Here is a 16,172-nt window from a genome sequence, read left to right as displayed (position 1 = left end):
TATTCATATTTCAACTTCTTCAGGTTAAAAATTATCAATTTGCTTTTTACATTAAAATCTACAAATCCAATAAGATTTTCTCTTTTTCTTCGGCTAGTTTGGAAAAAAAATTTATTAAATTTTACAATTCAGTCTAAACTAATTCAGATATTGGTTTGGGGACATATCAGAAACTAGTTTTAGGAAAAATATATATACAATGCATTTGGTATTAACAATCCCTCCAAATGATATTCATCATTTTCTAAATATATAAGAATTAAATAAATATTATTTACCAATATTTTCCAATATATCGATGCATTTAGCTCCACAATTTTTAATCTCTTCGTATATCTTCGTGATGAAATCTGCAAAATGTGAAGAAAAAATATCATAAAAACATGAGTTACAAAATTAATTATCTTATTATTAAAATGCTTATAAAATATTTTTTTGTACAATATTTTTTTTTGCATCTATTAACACTCAAAAAAGTAATAACAAACTTTGACACATTAGTTATTATTTTTAATATATAATAATGATTTTTTTTTGGATGTTAGTGCATGTGCGTTTTTCACTTATATTAGTTTGTAAATAAGGGGACAGAGAGTGGAACCGTATTACGACAAATAAAACAACTCCCTGAATAATAATAATAATTATCACATAGGGGGGACACCAACTTCCAAAAGCAATCCCAGGGGCGTCTTCAAGATACTCAAAAATAATTAAAAGTCAAGTAATCATTGTACGTAACTTGTATATCATTGATAAAATGTTGAAAAGTATTAGTTTATTGAAATAATATTTTTGGGCGTTTTTAAAGAGTTGGGAGTTTTAGATAAGCTCTAAAAAAAAAAAAAAAATGAAAGGAAAAATTGTATGCCTTGCTCAAGTAAATTCTTTGTTATTAAAAAGCAAAAATGTAATTTGAGGGGGAACAGACCCTCCAGCGCACCCTGTTATTTCTAAAATTTTTCAAAAAGTATCTATCGGATTTTTTTTTGATTGTTTTTTCTGGGAAACAAAAGTTTTAATTTTCAAGTTTTTTTTGAAAATTATTAATTTTTGAAACTTTTTTCAACAAATTTTAATTTTGGGGATTTTTTTTCAACAAAAGAAAGAAAAATCCTGCAAACGCTCCTGTAATAAGTTATGAAGTATCAAACTACTTAAAAATATACTACATTAAATTTTTCAATTTATTTTTTTTTTTAACTTCTGTAATATATTTTATTTTGTTTTATCAAACTACTTAAAAAAAAATTTAATCTTTGTGAATTTTTTTCATAAAAAATCCGAAAAACAAGCCCTCCCCTCGTAAAAAATATAATTCTGCAGACGCTCCTGTTATTTAAGTAGGTAGAATTGACAGCCAGCTCTAGTTATTTGCAGCTGATAAAGATGGTGGATCAACTGCGATTGATTGAACTTGATTGTACTTCGCATAAGTACTCATTAATTGCAAGGTCATTAGAAATATTCTTGCTATAATTTTTAATTTGGTGTATTGTACCGACTGCTGGGCAAGACAGTCAGATTTTGACAAAAAAAGAAACCAATCATAAGTCTTTGACGTCAATATTAATAGAATTTCCAATTTGATGCATCGTACTGACTGCTGGTTAAGAAAGACAGGTTTTGACAATGCACGTAACCACTATGACGTCAATATTGAAAATGGTGATGGAAGTCAACTATCAGTCGTAAACACGTTATGGCATAACCTTGTATTTCTATTAACCATGATCAATTGGAATTTATATTTTAGATTAACAGTTGATGCATAAGATTATTCATTTATGATACTTCTGTAACTGAAATGTTCAATATTTCAAACATATGTACATAATCGCATTACTAAAATTATTCTCATATTATAAATAAATATTTATGCATTAAAAATCCTTTTATATTATGATTAATTGCATCTATATGAATATATGTGTTAAGTTTCATGCTTACAGGTCTAATATTTATATACAAAAAACGCAAATATTTTATTGTCCATTTGAGTGATACTCAAAGCTCTATAAAATATGTCCTGCCGGTATATAAAATTAGTGAAACGATAATATTATTTTTTAAGAGGCAGCTTGATAGACAATCTTAGCCATTTTTTTAGGAGAATATCCGAAAAATTATTGAACCAAAAATGTAGACATTTTGGGATTTTTTTTTTAACTCAAAAAGTGTATTTTAATGTTCTTTATTATTAAACGGTTCATCTTAACACTTATATATACATAGTAACATATGATTGATTACAACGGGGAACACTCATTTTGTACAAATGAATTCAAGCCAAAAAAGGAATTTATTTTTGAACGCAAAATCCAAAATTGGATTTTAGTTTTTCTCTCAGTCATCTGAATTTTGTAGTACCAAGGATTGTAATATATCGGGACTTTAATCTTTCAGAGTAATTTTTTTACATTTAAAATAATCCCCAAATTAAACTTAAGAATAATAACACTTATGTGAAAGTGTTTTAAATGATTCTGTATCTTGTTCTGAACTCGACATGTTTCCATTTTTAGGCTGAAAAATGATGAGAACGACACACTTATTCAGACCCTTATAACTTATTCATAATACATAGTTTTGAGAAATATCAAAGCTCATACATATATATATATAAATATTCAATTTAAAAATATATATATTTAATAAATAAGCATTTTTAAGTGATCGTATTTGGAAATATTAAAATTTTCTACTCATAGTGAATGGATCGCTTTATTGTTTCGATCCTGTTTTTCCCTTTCCAAGGAAGGTGTCTAGTCTAGATTGCTGATTCTTCATCTATATTGAGGGCGTTACTGAGTATATAAACAGGTCACCACAGCCACACATTTTATATTACGTCCCAAGGAATGAAATAAACAAAGAATGTAGGAAGGAACACCATTTTGCATAAAAAAATGGGATTCGTAATTTGATAAGTAATTATGTGGTATGTCAAAAAAGGATAATAAGTAGATCAAATCTAGGTATAAATACAAAAAGGGTATATATAACGATTTGTTGTAATTAAAAAATCGTCCATCATTAAAAGAGTTTTATAAAGTAACCAAGAAGAATCCATTAAATTTGACTCTTGGGTCTTCACATCTGGCACGTCGTTATCTTTATTGTATCATGCAACCTTTCAGCCAAAAAGAAACAAAAAAAGCCCGAAATTACCTGGTAGTTAGCCAAATAAATCAATCATACCGACTGCTTATATATTTCTTATATACTCGCAGACTATTATATTATTTCTTCACCATTTTTAAAATAAATTACATGTTATTTAAATCAACATTGTATTTTATTCGATACTGTATTATAATATTTCTTAGTAATATTTGATTAAAAGAGTAGCTATGATTAGTTATTATATTATTTCCATGAAGAAATAGACAAAATTTCTTAATAGAAATAATAAATGGCCAATATATATGTTATATAAACGACGAGGGATCAACAAGATATTGTATTCTTGTTCTTTTGGAAACGGAGCATATGTATAGAATATCTTATTACTTGGTGTATTTATGAAATAGCCATGATGCATCAAGGGAAAAGAGGAAATCGACTGCTGACAACAAAAAACATGGAGTATTTTTGTGTTAGCGAGGTAACACCGTGCTGGATAATTACCTACAACGTAACCATTTGTGTAGATACTATCTCAAACCAATAATCATGGGGTTTGAAGAGACTTTAGAGCCTTTGCTCCATGTTTTTTACTCTAGAACATGAGGAGGATTTTGTTCAAGGTGATTTATAATGCTTTCCATGACGGAAATTTATATTTATTACTTCAAAACGTACAAAAAAAAATGGAATCCTCAGACATTCGCAGAGTGGAGCCTTTTAAGTTTTAATTAATAGAAACAAGATAGATCAATACAAGAAATCACGTCTCATTGCTAACGATATAACTAATGAAGTTATTGAGTACTTAAAATTTTGGAAAATAAGTTTCAGGAGAGGCTCTCACCTAATCCGTTAAAAGAAACTATGGGCAAGTCATAATCACCTTGACCTTATTAAGAAAATATAATCAAATTATGGAGTTTTAGTCTCTAATGGGTCCTTATTTAAGATTGAAAGACTCTTAGCCTCTAGCAAAGTTGTAGTACTCGTGTCTGGATTTTGGAATACTGTTTTTTATGGCCCTTGTCTTGGAATCATAAATATTTGGAGTCAAAATCTAAGAAAAGTTGGATTTAGCTACTGGCCTCTACTCATAGTTCAAAAATCATAATGAAATGTTTCAAGCCAGAGAATTACTTGTTATATTACTTAAGTCTTACATATCTTTTGTTGTGCTATCTTCCAACATTGATTACAGTTTGACTAGTAATTAAGACCATCCAGTAATTATAACAAACAAAAATATAAAATTAAACTCCTATATAATATTTTGATAGTCCTAATGATATCTCCTTCTATAGGATTTCGAGAACAAAATATTTATCAATTGTTTATATAGACTATATATACCATTAGTTTCAAGTTCAATTTAAAAGTTTTTCAAAAATCTTTTTTCTATACATATTTTCTCGTTCATTTTTATAGTACACAATTATAATATATTCAATTTTAGTACAAAGAGTTCCTTAGTTTTATTGATTATATCATATACACATTATATTTTTGGTTTAAATATTTATATTGAGGATGTTTAATTTCTTCGTTATTATCCTTTTAGTGCATAAAATATGCACTTTTTGGCAATATTAACTCCGGTAGAATGGAGTAAAGCTTCTTAATGTATTGTTTCTTAGAACAAATAAACTGTTTTACTTCGACAAAGCAATTCCTAGTAGCCAAATAGAAAATTCGATTGACGTCTTTAGTTGAAGTTTATAAATTTGAATATCTTAGAAATTAAATCACTTTGATACAAATGATAATCAATTGTTAACGAAACTATTGTTTATTTTGAAACTACCGTGTGCAGTGAAAAAATCTTTACAATTTCAATTTAGAAATTTATCAAGATGTATTTCAGGAAACAGTTCTAATAGGGTAGGTCATTAAAATAAAAACAACTAATGTCTTGGCTACCCTTATCATCGATGAGCCCCCTTGGTTACAATGATGGTACCCATTGCGGATGTAGTCCTCAGACATGGCATCCTAGTGCTGGTTGATGGTGTCCTTTAGGCTGTTGATATTTGGGTGACGGACAGTGCAGGCCTTGCACTCAACATGCACCCAAAAAGTGAAGTCTAATGGGTTGGCATCTGGTGAGTGGGCCACATTTTTACTGGCCAAAAAGGCAAGTTGTCCTCAAACAATTTCTGCTTTGTTTTGGAAGTGCGTGCAGGCGCAGCATCCTGCTGGAAAACCACGTTCATGTACGGGTAGTTGGTCTAGATTCATAATATCAATGCAATCTCCCTTGGATTTTTTCATTTTCAGGTGGCATTTTCTCAGCTTCTAAAACACTTAAGAAGGTCTAGTTTGATTTGGGTTATTTCATTAATTTTGTAGTATTTGACTGTAACAATTTTATCACATTTACAAAAACCTTGATTTATAGCAAAAACGAAGTGTAAAGATTTATTTCCCGCACCCGGTATAATTTAACAATCTAAAAAATATTCAACTATCCCTCCAATATCTTCAATGCTTCATTACAGAGTCAAAAATTTACGATCCTGTCATTGTACATCATTCCTAATAGTAAGCTCTAATCGAAACAAAATTCAGCAGAAATCAATTTTAAAAGAGATAGTAGATGGGTTTGATCCCAAAATTGGGGATCCATTTTTCAATGTAACTAGCAAAGGGATACACAGTATTTATCTAGCTAAGGAGGGTGCGGAAAATCACATTGAGAATGGTTAATGCAATTTTCTTCATGTTTAAACTTTAGTGCGGGCGAGTGTTAAGATATTCTATAATTCATTATAATATATCACCTTTATATTACATGAAATGTATAATTATGAATTTAAAAAGATGAGTTATAAACTTCAAATGACATTTCAATATATGTGTTTAAAATAATTTGTCTAAATGAGAAGTCCATCTTTTATTTTTTGTCAAAAAATTGCCCAATCGAAATTCGTGAAAAAAACTGCAAAAACTGATTTGCACTAATTTTCCAAATAAAAGCAGTGAAATACATTTGAGTACAGTCGAGAAATACATAGTGTAACAAACAAAAATTTGATATTTGAGTGTCAATATTTTATCTTGGGGAATAATATATGTTAAATACATTTTATTCCACCACACACAATAAGGAAATTCAAGCTTGTGCTAACAATTTTACTAGGAACGGGTTTTCAATTGAATATAATAATCATAATTTTTTTATGATTTTAAAGAGCAAAAAGTATAACTTGTGATTCTTTGAATGTTTTTCTTTTCACAATTTCAAATTTCTCCAACACCAAAATTTTGTTTTCAATACATCAGAAATGTAACATAACAAAAAATAATTTATTTCAAGAAATATTTTGTTATGAATAAAAAATTATAATTTAATTAGAGTAAAAATTAAATTTGTACTAATGAAAAGATTTTAATATGTTTATTACGAAAAGAATGAAAATAAACAAGTTGAAAAGTTTATCAATTTCCCATTATTTCATATTCTTGTTTGGATAATTTATTTTCTCCAATAATCATGTTCTTAATGACTTTAAATCCTTATGTACGTACGTACATATATGCATTCTTATGGAAAATATACAATCTAATTATAGAGTTTTATTTATCAAAGAAACTCTTGAAATTAGAAATATGAATAATACAACTTTTAGATATTTAAATTAAACATAAGTTATTATTACGAAAAATGCATAATAAACCATTATTTTTGAACAATGTGAGATACGGATTTGAATTTATCTCTTTATGGAACACAATACATCTATAATATATATTAAAAAATGAATGCAATAACTATTAAATTTGATTAAGTTCAAATCGTTCAACATGTCATATTTTTAACTTAAAAAAAGTAGAAGAAATTATATTTCATTTAGGAAAAAGGAAAATAGGCTGAGGTTTGCGCTCAACAAATTTTCCATTCTATTTATCATTAAAAAAATCTTTAATTTGGTTATTAACTATTATCTCAATTGGTTTAGATATATGCCAACCATGAAAGCTCGGGATTTGTCAACGGATATTATACAATTATACCTTCAATTTGAATAAAATATTTCAAAACTTTGACTAATGAATATTAAACGGGTATGGGTTTTAGAATATCGGTAATAGAAGTTTATGCCATATTTCCTCTTAGAAATGTTCTAAATGAAAAAATGATACGATATGTAAAAATGTTTTTTCTGTCATGAAAACCTTTATAACATCAATATCTATAGAATCCTTTAAAAAAACAGTAAAATTTGTTTAACTATAACTATATAAGAATTTAAAGTCTTTGTTACCCACATTCAATCATTGCACAATTTCGTATATCTTAAATCTAGAAAAAATTATATTCATTTGAAAATTTAATTATGTATTCAAAAATTATAATTATTCAACAGAAAAATCAAAAAATATATAATATATAATTCAAAAAAATTGTTCAAATTTGCAAACAAAGTACTAAAGGCTTTATTTATAAATATATATAAAAAGTATTGTTCAACGTATAACTGGTGTTTGATCAAGGACTCACTAGGACCAAATACCTGGAAGAAAAAGCTGCGAAGTGTTCCTGTATATGAAACGTGGTAAAGGTAGTCATAGGGCAAATGTTAGGGTTAATCTCAGATAATGTTCTCTGGCTCTACGAAGCCAAGATTAGACCCATCATAACCTATGGGGGTCTTGTATGGGGGGACACCTTTATTGCAAAGAAAGATAGAATAAGGAAATTTACCACCATTCAGAGACAAACACTCTTGGGCATGACTCATACCTAATAATGTTGGGGATTACTTCCCTCAACCTCTACATATAATCCCAAGTAACGAAGTATAGATGGAGAACAAGGTATCTTCTCCGGTGAACCTGTGTTGGAATCAGTGATCTTCCAAGGGATCGTGGGCCTCGTTTCTTTGCTATATATTTCTTGATCAAGTTGAATTGAATAAAGTAATTGATTATATCACCGGCAATCGTATCTGGTTTAACAACCATCAAGTTGAACACCCTGATACAATTATATTTACAGACGGATCCAAAGATAAGAAAGGTAACACAGGTACAGGATAGGCTATCACTCGAGATGACATGTCACTTCATCAATCATCAGCATCATTAAATAATCATGCAGAAATAATTGACATCACACAATCAGTGGAAACTCTTCTTAACCATCAAAAATTATTATCAAATCATATATTAAAATTAAATTATCAATTAATACATAAATTCATAGTTATTTCTCCTTCAATTAAGAAACTAATGATATTTAAGAAATAAGTATTAAAGATTTCAGTTTTTTTTAAATTAGAACATATCAAGCTTAATAGGAATACTAGGTTAGTCCATATTTGTAATCAGGCTGGCTAGAATTTTCAATTTGATGTATTGCACCGACTGCTACTCAAAAAACAAAGGTTTTGACGTTATAGAGAATAACAATTGTACTCTAACAGTAACAGTCAACGAGGGCGATATATAGCTACTCTTGATAATATTTATTCTCAACGACATCATTATTATTATGTGGAAATCTCTGTATTTAGGAACTTTTACATGATTAGTTAAATAACACTTCCACAGACAGTTTTCAAAAATGATATTTCTCCTCATTTAAAAAAAAAAAATCCACTTTACACTTAAATCCAACCTCAAAGTTTCTCGAGAACCAACTTTTTCTAAAGTTCCATGAATGCATTTTCTAAAAGTGCAATCAAAATAACACAAGGTTAGCTTGAACGAGAGATAGTTATATCAAGTTAACGTTTTTATTTATTGAAGTCATGGAAAATATGCTCAGTATTGGGGGAATTTTATGAAATATTAAATAAGGTATTGAAAAGCCTTAATAAAGGCACATTGGTATCTCAGTCTCACTCGCATGTAAGCATCGAATAATGATCCCACTGAAAGTATTGATCAATCAACCATAGGGAATTATCCTCCATACTACAATATTTCCAACAAATTCCCCATCTACACTTGTGGTGCGTCAACACAAAAAAATATTCAAGAAAAGTCAAGAAAAATTTAGTATATTATTTTACTTCATATAAGCATACATGAGCCCCAATATTTCATATATATATTTGAGTCAATTATTGGCTCTGTATTTAAATTTGAGGGATGAGTTAAGATCTCAATGATTTTAGTGATAGTGTAAAACCTTTATTTGATGGCCCTGGATATTGCCTTCCAAAAACAATTGTCTATTTATCACTTTTTTGTGGATATGATTGATTTTGACTACATTAAGTACAATTTGTGGCACACCAAAATGGTAAAAAAATAATAATTTGCTTATAGAAATTGACAGTAATTCATCAAATATTGAGAAAAGTCCATTTATCTTTCTTTTGTATTGACGGGTCTAATAAATTAAAATTACTATTTATTATAACAGGATTAATTAAAATAGTTCAATTATTTTTTGAAAAAATACTAAATGTTTTTTATAGGTCAAAATTGATACAATTTTTTTGGGGGGTTGTTTTTATGGAATTCATTTGAAAAAATTGGAAAATTAATTTTTTTGGAAAAAAAATTCAAAAATAAAAAGTTATTCATAAAAAAAAATGAGAATAAAATCTTAAAAATCCATAGCTATTCTCAAGTGAAAAAAATTACAAAAATCTACAGCTGTTCACAAAAAATGAAATTCTTTAAATTAAATCTTAATACAAATTTTGTATAAGTATATTTAATATTTAAATTTTTTGGATAAACATTTCAAAAATCCATAGCTATGCACAGACAATTAAATTATTCGGAAATTTTTTTTAAAAAATTAATCAAATTTCAAATATTAATTTTCTAGTAAGAATAAAAAAAAGGGGGGGGGGGCTACGGCCCTCCTGCCTCCCCTGCAGACACCCCCAGTACTAGTGATGCAACTTCAAAAATAAGTACCTTATTATAATGAATGTCGTAGAGATTCTTCCTTTCTGTTTTTTTGGTTTTTTTAAAAAAAATTTCAAAAGAAATAAATCAACTATTAGGAATTACATATCAATGTATGTGTATTGATGAATAAATTGAATTTTTTCAAATTTGTATCCAGTTCATTTTTCAAAAAAATTAGTGTTATAAATATATATAATTTCAAATTTACCTTGAATTTAATATTTTGTGTCTTTCTGATGATATAATTATATATTATTTAAGCTCGAGTCTTAAACTTTAAATTATTCTCATAGAAGGTATATAAAGTCCTTCTAGCTATATTATATATTTATAAAAGAAAAGTTCAAAAGCAAAACTTGTAATACAAATACTGTATTTTCGCAGAAAATAGGCCAGAAATTAAAAATCTTGTATCCCATTTTTTCACTTTACAATTATTCCATTTCTTTATTTTATTAGTTCGTAGTAATATTTATTCACGCCTTGACAATATCTGCAATATAAGTTGATAATAAATTCCGTTTTTTTCAACCCAAAAACAAATTTTGACGATTATGGATGCATTCATGTAACTCCAATTTATTCACGAGCAATACTTTGTCAATACAGTAAGGAATTTATTATGTTTGATAATTACAACTATATAACCATTATAGATAGTATCATTTCATGTAATTTTTTAATCCCATTTCTATAACTGATAGAAATTGCAAAATATATCATATTTGACTTTCTAAGATTTATTAAGAATTTAGTTAAAATAAAAACTACTTTTGAATTTACAAACTCAGTAAAATTCATTTTAATCACAACTGTAAATTTATTGTTAATTATAAACTAACCTTAAATTTCTTTAACATCATCAAACAAGTTGAAAGTTCTTATTTAAAGTATTACCTTGTTTAACAATGATTTTATTTGGGATTGAGAGTTTGAATGTCATTTGTTTAGAGGAAAAATTAAATAAATTTTAAAGACAAGTAATTTTGATTGATTTATTGAAAATGTGGTTTAATAAAAATGTTTTTCCTACGTTCTTTAAGTTTAATATTGTCGGACATTAATATTATTACACTATTAAATTTTTAGTTGGGAAATTATTTTGAAATCTTTTACACTTTAAGTAGAAGACTAAAAGTATCCCTTAATTAAAAAAAAAAAAAGAATGTAAAACTTATCCATTTGTTAACTTCATTGAAACTTGAATAAAAGTATAATTTATCAAATATATTTAAATACGTCAAAGTACATTGTAAATGCATTCGGTAAATTAATATTTTTGTCAAGGTCAAAATATATCATATCGTTTGATGAAGTACTTGTGTATTTTTTTTTTTTTTTTTTTTGTGCAATATGATCTTTATATCCAAAAAAAAGTCAAAAACATTGAGTATACGTTCTGATCATCCTTCAAATGTACTATAACTTAACTTAGTTTTGTAAATTATAACTTTTAACTAAGTACTGTATTACCTCGTGTTACATACGTTAAATTAAATGTAAGACATACAGTACAAGAAAATTGAGTTTCTACTTAAGCATTTAAGAAAAAAATATAGCCAAATCTGTAATTATCTCACATTTATGGAAACTGAAAAAGTTAGCACTTAATGCAGGTGACATCTTAAGCCAAGTTTCCTATTTGTATCAATTCTAAATTAGAAAAATGGTTTAGTGAAGGTACAACTTACAAACAGATGGACGTTAAAATGATTGGACTCTATGTTGGTTTAAATTATTATACCTTTAAAATGACAAACTTTTTTAAAAGATAGAAGGTGACCCATAAATCTTAGGACAGCAACTTCAACTTAATACTTCTCCTAGAAGGGTTTATATTTTTTATTTTTGTTTGTTGCATATAATTCATGCAACATCCATTTTTTCGTTGGAAAATGAACTTTTTTCTAAAACGTGTTCTTGAGCCTCTAACAACGGCATCATGCACCCGAATCCCGCCATCATTTCACTTCATTTGGAAGGGAAGAGTTGTATGGCCATTACCAAGGCTCTGAAGGACCTCAATTTGTACAGTAATCGTCCACTATACGATCAAGCTGTACCAAGAGATCGGGTGTGTCGATGACAGGCCCAAGAGTGGTCTCTCAGGGTCTATGAGGACACACAGATTGATCCAGGCAATGAGATCGAAGATCAACCGTGAAAAGTGTTCCATTTGAAAGATACCTCATGAGGCTGGTACGTCTCTACAAACCATGCGTAGGACATGAGGATGAAGCCGTATCGTCTACAAAGGCGGCAGCTTCTCAGCGAGCCCACAGTGGCCAAGAGGCGGATCCGGGAGAAGATGGTTCTGAAATTTCTCAATTTTTGCACACACGTTTCAATCATTTGGACCGACGATAATATTTTTACCGTGGAGCTGGTTTACAACAACCACAACGATCGGGTGTTGGGTTGGAGCATTAAGAATTTTCTTCTGAACGAGTGCAGCATGTTCAGGTGGCTCGGTGATGGTCTGGGCGGCGACTTTCCTCAAACCGACCTGTAACTAAATAAGTGGTGTCTTGCTCCAAATTTTTGATATTAATCACATATTATTGTTTTAGAATAAATACATTAATGCTAATTAGAATCACTTAGGAAAACAATTTTCTATTATTGTATGGAATATAACTGGGACGTAGTCAAGATTTGAAAATTTGTTGTGTCAAATGTGTACCTAGATTATACTTTATCAACTCAGAACTATAGTACTCGAGTGTTGACTGAAACTTGAATTTGACTCAATACCATGCTTATTCAGACTTGGATACGAATGACTTGAATATAGATATGCTTGTAAGTATTATTCTACAAACATACATTTATCTAAATAAGATATGTTTATTCTTTTGATGGATACAAAAAGTAAAAAAAACAGTTACCCTTGCAACACAATATACAGGGCTGTGCAGAAATATACGCACAATATTTTCAATTAAGTTTAGATAATAGTGGATGACATTTTAAGACAAAATTCAAAATATATAGAATTTGAACTGAACAATTATCTATTGTATCATTCTATATGATCTCCCTCGGTCACCAACTGTAAACAGGACATAAATACTTAGCAGGCATTAATTGCATCTTTCTTGTTGAAGCAGGACATGTTCCTCTTCACAAAGAGCTTCAGGGATCTCAAGGAGCTATAGGGATGTTTGTTTACCTTCATTCTCAGCTCTGACCACAACTAGAAATACGCAAGTTAAGGTCAGGGCTGTTGGAAGGCCACTCATCAGCTTTGAAATCAACGTGGACCTAGCTGTCGAGATAATGCATGACAGTTTTGGCTAAATGACAAGGTGATGAGTCTTACATCCCCTCAAATCTTATACCTGGAGGATATGCGGCTTCTAGTCATGGTATCACAACATTTTTAAGCAGGTACAAGTATACTGAGGAGGTAAACTTGAGACCGTTGTCAAAAATGTGAGCAGGGGTAACATTGCCGTCACTGATGATCACAGGAGGAAAATTCAGTCTTTTGCCAACCTGTGGTCATTTTTTGGGTTGTGGGTAGCGTCCAAGGTGATGTATGACTAGCCAATGAATAGCTTTATGATCCTGTGATTTGATTTACGAATTTGGCAGGTTTTTTTGTCTCTTTGCAACCTGATGTCCTTCATCTTCACAGTAAGAAAGTGAAGCCTTCTCTTGAAAAGGATTTCAGGCCAAGGTTATTGTTGATGGGCCTGACTACCGTTTTCTTACTGATATATATCTTCTAAGCATGGACAGCGCTTAGGATGCCAGGATTTGCTTTAATGGACCTTTTGAGCACCTCCAGGAAGCGGCCAGTCCCCTTTTTGGCTTTCGCAAACTACACGAGGAATGGGAAAGCCCCTTATTCGCCTTCAATTGTTTGCAGATGTCATAGACAGTGCTCCTGACATATTTTGTGACTTTGATAATTGCCTTAGCATCACACCACCCTCAAACAATTCTACAATGACTTTACGTTTTTCTTCCTGCTGCTTCATTGTGATACTGAACAGATTAAGTTGTTGTCTATGGACCGTACTTTTGTAGCAGAGAGTATGAAGAGAAAGAGAATGAACGAGTTGAGAGTACTAAGAAGAAAAGAATTGATATAAAAATGTGAAGTGGATTTAAGATGTGAAATGAAAAGAAAATGTTGAAGTACCTACAAAGAGAAGATAAAAAGGGTTGCAGTCAATGCATTCCTGCGTTAGATGGCGTTTAGATAGACCAGATGTCACAAATATTATATGATTAATATTTGTATCAACTATGTATATCTTTGGTAATTGTTATTTACACTTTTTTAATATTTTCATAAATATATTTATAGTCTGTTTTTTTTTAGTAGTTAGGTGTTTGTGATTTCAATTAATCAAGTAGTATAGTGGATAATTATCTTTGAGATTTCTAACCAAATATGTCGTGTATTTTGTATATATATTGACTGATTGGAAAATAACTAATTAAGATTTCCCTATTCTGAGTGATACAACGCAAGATTAAAAATTTTCTTATCTTATATGCATGTGAGGTGATGTTAGACGAGGAGTTAATCTTTAATAATTATATTACTTCATATACACGCACAGGCCAACTTTTCATTAACATATATTAGTTAATTATTGGTTTGTGTAACATTTATCTGCAGTAAGTTAAGATACCCAAGAATTTTAAGTATATCTTATAACTTTTTTGTTGTTTAGGAGATTCATATTGACCTCGATGTGGCCTTTCAATTTAGATATATACATTTCTTATATTTTTGTAGTGACAATTTAGACTTATTTAAGTGGGATTGACTCTACCTCCAATGGGGTATATATAATAATTTGATGAAAGAAATTGAGGATAATTCTATTAATTATACAAATGTAATCCAGACTCAATTTGACAAAAATAATTCTACTGTATACGCGTAATATTAAATATTTCTTGTAAAAAGTGATGATATTAAGCCGAAGTATATCAATCTGAATATGTTATGAAAACAGATATTTACTATACTTTGCAGTTTCATACTTTTCTTTAAAAAAAAAAACCACAATGAAATATTTAAAATAGTGACTCTTTAAGAAAAATAGTTTTTTTTTTTTTAAAATCCTTCTACATACATAATTAATTTTTTCTAATAACTCATTGTAAAATAAGTTAATTTTATATGCACTGCGGGGGACTATTTTTATAAAAAAACATATGTAAATATTTGACCCTAAATATGAACTTAAAGATAACTATATAAAATAAGTATTTTAAAATAAAAAAAGAATATTTCATTATGGAGAAAGAATATGTAATTTCCTACCATGATTTAAAGAGTTAAGAAGCAGTACGGATTTATCTTTTAATGAATATTTTTTTTCCATGTCTAATTTCTTCGTTATGTACTTGCTATATCGCATATAAAGTCTAACTAAAACAGGATTTTAATTTATTTATCATCATATGTCTCTAGTTGTTTGGAATGAACCTATAAGTTGGGATAAGTTGTAAAAAAGGAAAAGGAAATGAATAGCATCATCAGTAATTCCAACTCGAATTTCAACTTTAAATGTACAATTTTACCCAACATTCTCATAAAATTTGATAAACACTTATTCTCGAACATTAAAAACGCTTCTACTACAAAATTGATATTACAATTGTATAATACAATGCACAATATTGCGAAAAATGTAATATTTTTTCAACTTTACCTTGAGGCATTGTATATAAGCTATTCTTATAATGAAAATCTAAGTAAAATCGTTTCATTTACTAACTATTTGGCTATCAGTGGATTACTAAAATTGTCTTGTTCAATGTAAAAAGAACAAAGATAAGGAGTATTGAATATTTTTTTGTATTTTCTTTCTTATTATATATTTTTATCCAGGGTTGACTTTATGTAGTGGTACAAATTTTATTAGTTTCAATTTTTCAAGAGTAAAATTTGAATCAGAGGTTTTTGGGGCTTTTTTTTTTACAAAATCAAATGAAAATAGTGCTCACCATAACTTTTATTTTATATGTGATCCCTTATCTCTAATAATTGCCTCCATACGATGCCTAAATTCCCTGCAGACCTTGACTTTGTAGTCAGACTCTCGACTTTGTCCACTCCTTCTCGATGGAAGCCTCTAGGAAACAACTGGGAGTAGTAGCATACACCCTCTCATCTAGATGCACCTAGATAGAATAGAACTAGG

General features: G+C 29.1%; 1 protein-coding gene across 2 annotated transcripts in view; it reads right to left on the bottom strand.

Annotated features, from left to right (window-relative positions):
• Mfe2 (peroxisomal Multifunctional enzyme type 2) overlaps positions 1–15,445 on the bottom strand; it is a 94,906-nt gene extending 79,461 nt beyond the window's left edge. The window contains exons 1-2 of one of the 2 annotated variants that reach the window (XM_040725582.2): positions 15,290–15,445; positions 279–350 (exon numbers count right to left, since the gene is read on the bottom strand). In XM_040725582.2, the coding sequence (XP_040581516.1) occupies positions 279–350; positions 15,290–15,386 (169 nt within the window). In that variant the 5' untranslated portion in view covers positions 15,387–15,445. The remainder of the gene's footprint in view (positions 1–278; positions 351–15,289) is intronic. The other variant, XM_040725581.2, reaches the window with a different exon arrangement.
• Between the last annotated feature and the right edge of the window lie 727 nt (positions 15,446–16,172).

The sequence above is a fragment of the Lepeophtheirus salmonis genome, chromosome 14 (assembly GCF_016086655.4).
Source record: "Lepeophtheirus salmonis chromosome 14, UVic_Lsal_1.4, whole genome shotgun sequence".
Classification (NCBI taxonomy): Eukaryota; Metazoa; Arthropoda; class Copepoda; order Siphonostomatoida; family Caligidae; genus Lepeophtheirus; species Lepeophtheirus salmonis.
This window is presented reverse-complemented; position numbering and strand designations above follow the sequence as displayed.